At 45.3% G+C, this 7,694-nt stretch overlaps 1 protein-coding gene across 1 annotated transcript in view; it reads left to right on the top strand.

Annotated features, from left to right (window-relative positions):
* LOC107292251 (magnesium-dependent phosphatase 1) overlaps positions 1-4,365 on the top strand; it is a 6,434-nt gene extending 2,069 nt beyond the window's left edge. Inside the window, exons 2-6 of the mRNA XM_015821328.1 lie at positions 357-417; positions 960-1,070; positions 2,385-2,492; positions 3,062-3,147; positions 4,248-4,365. Coding sequence (XP_015676814.1) covers positions 357-417; positions 960-1,070; positions 2,385-2,492; positions 3,062-3,147; positions 4,248-4,354 — 473 coding nt within the window. The 3' untranslated portion in view covers positions 4,355-4,365. The remainder of the gene's footprint in view (positions 1-356; positions 418-959; positions 1,071-2,384; positions 2,493-3,061; positions 3,148-4,247) is intronic.
* The last annotated feature ends 3,329 nt before the right edge of the window (positions 4,366-7,694 follow it).

Genomic DNA, 7,694 nt, shown 5'->3' with positions numbered 1-7,694 from the left:
CCCTCTCTTTCTCCCTCCCTCCCTCTCTCTCGTTCTCTCTTCCTCCCTCTCCCCCTCTCTCTCCCTCTCTCTCTCTCTCTTTCTCCCTCTCTCCTCTCCCTCTCTCCCTCTCTCTCTTTCTCTCTCCCTCCCTCTCTCCCTTCCTCTCTCTTTCTCCCTCTCTCTCTCTCTCCCTCTCCCCTCTCTCTCTTTCTCTCCCTCCCTCTCTCTCTCCCTCTCTCCTCTCCCTCTCTCTTTCTCTCTCCCTCCCTCTCTCTCCCTCCCTCCCCCTCTCTCTCCCTCTCCCTCCCTCTCTCCCTCTCTCTCTCTCTCTCTCCCTCCCTCTCCCCCCCTCTCTGTGTCTTTCTTTTTTGCAGATTATACCTTGTGGCCTTTTTGGGTGGACACCCACGTGGATCCCCCCTTCCAGAAAAAGAGGTGAGAAAAAATAAGGGGGGGTCTGTTGCTGCAAAAATAGTAGCGGTCCTCTTTAATTTTTCAGCCCCCTTCCTTAAAAAAACGAAGAACAGGAATTGGGTCAAGTATCTAAAACAGTTTTTCTCAGTCACAGAAATTTTGAAATGGATGGACTTCAACTCCCAGAATTCCTAAATCAGCACAATCAATCAATCAATCAATCAATCAATAATCTGCCTGAATTGAATGGAATTGAAAAGTCTACCTATTGAACTCTGGGAGTTGAAGTCTATGCTGGCTAGGGAATTCTGGGAGTCGAAGTCCATCTCTGCTGGCTAGGGTATTCTGGGAGTCGAAGTCCATCCGTGCTTGCTAGGGAATTCTGGGAGTTGAACTCCACCCATGGTAGCTAAGGAATTCTGGAAGTTGAAGTCCACCCGTGCTGGCTAGGGAATCCCAGTTATGGGCGTAAGTCAAGAACTACCTGTAATATTTTTTTTTTTTTTGGTCTTCTGATTGACTGGGAAACGAGCTAACCCACTTCCTGTCCGAATTCTTCGCAGTGACGGCTCGGTCCAAGACCGGAATAAGCGGCCTGTGAATCTCTACCCCGAAGTGCCGGAAGTCCTGCAGCAGTTGCAGAGCGAAGGGATCGCCATGGCAACTGCCTCTCGGTAACTCTGGGCCTTGTTCTCTGAAAACATTCCCCGTTGATATAGGCCACACACCCCTCTGTACACACCCGTTGTGGTGAATTAATTGTACAGTCCTAGCCTTGGGGCATTTTTCTGGTTTGCAGGGAGACTTTCAACCATTTGTTTTAGCGACCGTTCAAAGTTACAAGGACACTGAAAAAAATTACTTTGAATCAGTCCTTGCACTTACAACCCATGCTGGCTGGGGAATTCTGGGAGTTGAAGTCCTTAGCTCTTACAGTGGCCAAGATTGGACTCCCCTGTTTTACACATGAGGGTGCATGCAGGTAGCTGCATTGCTCATGACCAAGAAGCTTTGAGAAGGGGAATAGAATAGAATAGAATAGAATAGAATAGAATAGAATAGAATAGAATAGAATAGAATAGAATAGAATAGAAATAACGAATAGAATAGAGTAGAGTAGAGTAGAATAGAATAGAACATAGAATACAATGGAATAGAACATAGAATAGAATAGAACAGAATAGAATAGAAATAAGGAATAGAATAGAATAGAACATAGAACAGAACATAATAGAATAGAATAGAACATAGAATAGAATAGAATAGAATAGAATAGAAATGAGGAATAGAATATAATAGAGTAGAGTAGAGTAGAATAGAATGGAATGGAATGGAATAGAACATAGAATCGAATAGAATTGAATAGAATAGAACAGAATAGAATAGAATAGAAATAAGGAACAGAATATAGTAGAGTAGAGTAGAATAGAATAGAATAGAATAGAATAGAATAGAATAGAATAGAATAGAATAGAATAGAAATAAGGAATAGAATAGAATATAGAGCAGAATAGAATAGAATAGAACATAGAATAGAACAGAACAGAATTTAATAGAAATAAGGAATAGAATAGAACATAGAATAGAATAGAATAGAAAACAGAAAGAATAGAATAGAACAGAACAACAGAACAGAACAGATTAGAATAGAATAGAATAGAATAGAATAGAGTCAGAGTTGGAAGGGACCTTGGAGGTCTTCTAGTCCAACCCCCTGCTCAGGCAGGAAACCCTATTCCATTTCAGAGAAATGGTTCTCCAATCTCTTCTTCAACAACATGCTAGCATGGCTTAGGTTGACCTCAGCTAGTTTTAGGAGGAGGGCTTCTGCTGATCCCAGCTTATTTGCTGAGTGCAGGTGGGGATTCAAAACAAAGGCTTCCTTTAGCAAACCGAGTTAAGTAATAGTGTTGTGAGAACATGCCCTATTTGGGGTGAAAATTGGTCCCTGTTGTGGGATCTCAAGCGTCTGGTTTTTCACCTCTCAGGACAGGCGAGATCCGAGGAGCCAGACAACTTTTAGACCTTTTCGACTTAAATCCCTACTTTCGCTACACAGAAATCTACCCTGGCAGTAAAATCACCCATTTCCAAAGGTAAAACAAGAAACTTTGGGGTCTTGGTTGATCCCCCTGGATTTGGGGGTTGGGAGGGGCAGTGGGGGCAGACTGGTGTAAAATCCAAAACCCATCTTCACCTTTTCTCGCCGTCTCCTCTCTGGCCTTCTCAAAATTGAGTAAAAAAATTTTTTTTTAAAATAATATTAACCGTGCATGTAAATCTTATGTGGCGTCATCTATTTCCATTGTGTTCCCCCAGATCTGGGTGGGGGCTCTAGATCCCTTTTGAGGATCATTCTTGAAGGATCAAGCAAGCATGCCCTGCCTCTTGCAGGGCCTGCCCTATGAAATACACATAGTCCTTGACTTACAACCACTTGTAAACGTTGCTGCCTGGGTCATTCTGGGAGTCGAAGTAAAGCACTGCTCCAAAGAATAGGAGGGTGGGATCATGGTTGAGGACCTTTTCTAGACCGGACAACCATTTAAACCAGGTTTGTGCAAGGCCTCCCGCCTTGAGCAGGGGGTCAGACTAGATGACCTCTGAAGTGCCTTCCAGAAGACCTGTGATTCTCTGATCTATCTTTGGCTTGTCTCCTCTCCAGGTTGAATCAGCAGAGTGGCATCCCGTTTCATCAAATGCTCTTTTTTGATGACGAAAGCCGCAATATTCGCGACGTCAGCACGCTAGGTATCCTTAAAAGGTTGTGCATGATGGGACTTTAGACCCTTCCACCCTCTGAGCATCCCCTGAGTTTAAGGATTCCAGGTCTGGGCCTGAAGGAGGGTAACTAAAAGGATCAAGTGTCCCTATTCACACAACCCATTCAATCAAGCTGATCTACTTCGATCGAGTAAGCCAATCGCCGCAGCCAGGTTAAGCTGGGCTGGTGAGTTCTAGTCCCACCTTAGTCATGAAAGCTGGCTGGGTAACTTTGGGCCAATCACTAGGAGACGGTGAGTTCTAGTCCCGCCTTAGGCATGAAAGCCGACTGAGTGACTTTTGGCCAGTCACCAGGAGACGATGAGTTCTAGTCCCGCCTTAGGCATGAAAGCCAGCTGGGTGACTTTGGGCCAATCACTAGGAGACAGTGAGTTCTAGTCCTGCCTCAGGCATTTAAGATGCTGGCTGACTTTAGGCCAATCACCAGGAGACGGTGAATTCTAGTCCTGCCTTAGGCATGAAAGTCAACTGGGTGACTTTGGGCCAATCACCAGGAGATGGTGAGTTCTAGTCCCTCCTTAGCCATGAAAGCCGACTGGGTGACTTTAAGCCAATCACCAGGAGATGGTGAGTTCTAGTCCCGCCTCAGGCATGAAAGCCGGCTGGGTGATTTTGGGCCAATCACCAGGAGACGGTGAGTTCTAGTCCCGCCTCAGGCATGAAAGCCGGCTGGGTGACTTTGGGCCAATCACCAGGAGACGGGGAGTTCTAGTCCCGCCTTAGGCATGAAAGCCGACTGGGTGACTTTGGGCCAACCACCAGGAGACGGTAAGTTCTAGTCCCGCCTTAGGCATGAAAGCCGACTAGTGACTTTGGGCCAATCACCAGGAGACGGTGAGTTCTAGTCCCGCCTTAGGTATGAAAGATGGCTGGGTGACTTTGGCCAACCACTCTCTCTCAGCCCAGCCCAGCCCATAGGAGGAAGGCATATCAGGCATGTTTGCCTCCTTACTTATAGAGTAATACAAGCGGAATTAAAAAAAAACTAATAAATGAATATAAACATTGCGATACGCAAAGGAAGGGTGGTGGCTGACGGACAACTTGTTGCTGTTGTTTTGTCTTAGGAGTTGTGTGTGTCGCTGTCCCAAGAGGCATGACTCTTTCACTCCTCCGGGAGGGCATGGAGAGTTTCGCACGCAGTTCTGACTCTCTTCCAGCCGACAAAGTTTAAACCTCAACCTTCCGGGAACTCGTTCTTCTGTTTTCTCTCGTGGGAAACCCCAGTTGGGGATTCCCTGCGTTGGATTTGCTTCGATCTACCTGGAACTGGGCATTCGTTCAGTCGAATGCATGGCGTGGATTAACCACCTTCAAATGCTGGTTTCGGGTGCTCTTTTCGGCAGCCCCTGGTAGCTACCTCTCCCTGGTGTTTGCTGACTCTCATACCTCTCGTTGGGAGAGGGAGCTGACGAAGAAACGCCACTTGCTAGGTTTTACGGGGGATGCTCTGGGAGATGATGGTCTCAAGGACGCCCAGTTTAGGGTAGTCCAACGGCTTGTGGACATAGATTTGCAATATATTTAAGAGCCAGAGCCAACAAAACCTGCTCCCCTTTGATCTTCAGCCATTCTAATAATTATGGATTGAGGATGGCTTCATATTTCTATACTCTTAACCATCCCCAAGTATAGAAGAGTCTTTTCCTTGGCCCGTTTCAATGTCTTGCCCTCAGCACTACTCGACGAGCGATTTAAGAGGCTCCCGTATAGTGAGCGACTATGCCCCTGTGATAGGGCCGAAGTTGAAACTGTGGAGCATGTCTTATCATACTGCCCTATGTATAACACAGCCAGAATTAAATTATTGTCTCTCCTTGGAATTGATCCCTCTGGTTCTAATGTTAGTAATTTGGTCCTATATTGTCTAGGGCAGGGGTAGGCCACCTTGGCTCTTTTATTACTGGTGGACTTTAACTCCCAGAATTCCTGAGCCAGCCATGCTGAGGGGAAAGGGAGAGGTTTCCAAGCTGAGCCATGCTGGCTCAGGAATTCTGGGAGTTGAAGTCCACGAGTCATGAAGAAGCCATAGTTCCCCCATGCTGGCTCAGGAATTCTGGGAGTTGAAGTCCACGAGTCATGAAGAAGCCAAAGTTTCCCTCATGCTGGCTCAGGAATTCTGGGAGCTGAAGTCCACGAGTCATAAAACAGCCAAGGTTGCCTACCCGTGGTCTAGGAGGCTCACCGCTTAGAACAGGAGGACTTAGGACAGGGGTAGGCAACCTTGGCCCTTTTATGACTGGTGGACTTCAACTCCCAGAATTCCTGAGCCAGCATGGGGGAATTATGGCCCCCTCATGACTTGTGGACTTCAACTCCCAGAATTCCTGAGCCAGGCATGCTGAGGGGAAAGGGAGAGGTTTCCAAGCTGAGCCATGCTGGCTCAGGAATTCTGGGAGTTGAAGTCCACAAGTCATCAAAGAGCCAAGGTTGCCTACCCCTGGTCTAGGGGATGGCTCCCCCTATATTACTTCTCAGGTTTCTAAATTTCTTTTAAGAGCTGTAACTATTAGAGGAGAACCTTGTAATTCCCTTTAGCCAAGGCTTCTGGTGTTTCATTGTTTGTGATCATATTTTTCTTGTGTTTTCTTTCGTTGCACTTGCATTTTGGTCTGTGACCGCAAAATAAAAATTATTATTATTATTACCGGTTGGGGATTATGGGCACTATCTAATTATCTGTTAGACGGAAAGTGATGGAGTGTCTGCCTCCGGTTTCCTTCTTAAAAAATTTTTTCGTCCTGTGGTTAGAACAGACCGGGATTCTCCAAACGTGGCCCCTTTTAAGACCTGTGGACTTCAACTCCCAGAATTCCCCAGCCAGCATGCTTTAAGACGGATGGACTTCAATTCCCAGAATGCCCCAGCCAGCATGCTTTAAGGCAGATGGACTTCAACTCCCAGAATTCCCCAGCCAGCATGCTTTAAGATGGGTGGACTTCCACTCCCAGAATTCCCCAGCCAGCATGGATAAGAACAAATGTGGCTAGACTACCTTTACTGCATTTTTTTGACAGGATAATTTTCTTAATAGATAGTGAGAATGTGGTGGACGATTAATATATGTCATGGCTGGCTGGGGAATTCTGGGAGTTGAAGTCCACGAGTCTTAAAGGGGCCACATTTGGAGACCCCTGCGTTAGACCAACAAAGGGTTCGTGTTTGTGACTTTCATCCCAATAAAACAGAGAAAACAAATCTTATCTTTCCGTTTATCAATTAGTGCAGTGACTGCGGACAATTAATCAGGTTTAAATGGTGACTTAGATGGGTGGAAAAGACGCAAAGTCACCCGGGATCGCATAGCTAACATCTGAAAGATAACAAAAAACAGCTAAAGTGTACCAAAAAGATTTGTATTTTTTCTTCACTGATTCTACTAATAGTCTTGGCTTAGTATAAACCAGGGGTAGGCAACCTTGGCTCTTTTATGACTCGTGGACTTCAACTCCCAGAATTCCTGAGCCAGCATGGCTCAGCATGGAAACCTCTCCATTTGTTCTCAGCATGGCTGGCTCAGGAATTCTGGGAATTGAAGTCCAAAAGTCATAAAAGAGCCAAGGTTGCCTACCCCTGGTATAAACTACAGATAGTCCTCCACTTACAACAGTTCATTTAGTGACTGCTCAAAGTTACAACGGCACTAAAAAAGGGACTTACGACCGTTTTTCACACTTACGACCGTTGCAGCCTCCCCAGGGTCACGTGATCAAAATCCAGACGCTTGGCCACTGGCTCATATTTATGACGGTTGCAGCATCCTGGGGTCATGTGATCCACTTTTGCGACCTTCTAATCAGCAAAGTCCATGGGGAAGTCAGATTCACTTAACGACGGTGTTACTAACCGAACCACGGCGGTGATTTCACTTAACAACAGTGGCAAAAAAAATCATAAAATGGGGTAAAACTCGCTTAGCAATCGACATTTGGGGCTCAATAAGTCGAGGACTTACCTGTGTAACAAATGGTAGGAGACCTCTAAAAATATGTCTGCACGATGACCAGGAAGCAGGAATTAGAACACAGAGCTACCAAATAATTCAAAATCCGTCTTTTTTGTTCAATATTTTAAAAAGCAGGGTGACGTCAGCAGGCATGGCGTCCAACCCAATGTAAATTGGTGGAAGAGAAATTGAGGTAATAATACACCTTTTGTATGTGTACGCTTTGAGAAGAAGCAACTCAATTTCATTTTTTATGTGTGCCGTTGGGCCCACAGGAAAAAAATGACCATAAAGGTTATCTCATCTAATCTTTTTCCAAGCATTGAAACTCTCCAGGTTGACCTCTCTATCCAGGAAGTGAAATGTTATCACCAATGATACTATGGACAGGAAAGATAATGACTTGGAGAGAGATAAGCAGGATCTATTCCTAGGCAAATGGGCTGCCTTTTTAATATTTCCTTCTCTGTGGAGCTGACTTCCCTCATATCTATCTATCTATCTATCTATCTATCTATCTATCTATCTATCTATCTATCTATCTATCTATCTATCTATCTATCTATCT

The sequence above is a fragment of the Protobothrops mucrosquamatus genome, unplaced genomic scaffold (assembly GCF_001527695.2).
Source record: "Protobothrops mucrosquamatus isolate PMUCROS unplaced genomic scaffold, P.Mucros_1.0 scaffold1306, whole genome shotgun sequence".
Classification (NCBI taxonomy): domain Eukaryota; kingdom Metazoa; phylum Chordata; class Lepidosauria; order Squamata; family Viperidae; genus Protobothrops; species Protobothrops mucrosquamatus.
This window is presented reverse-complemented; position numbering and strand designations above follow the sequence as displayed.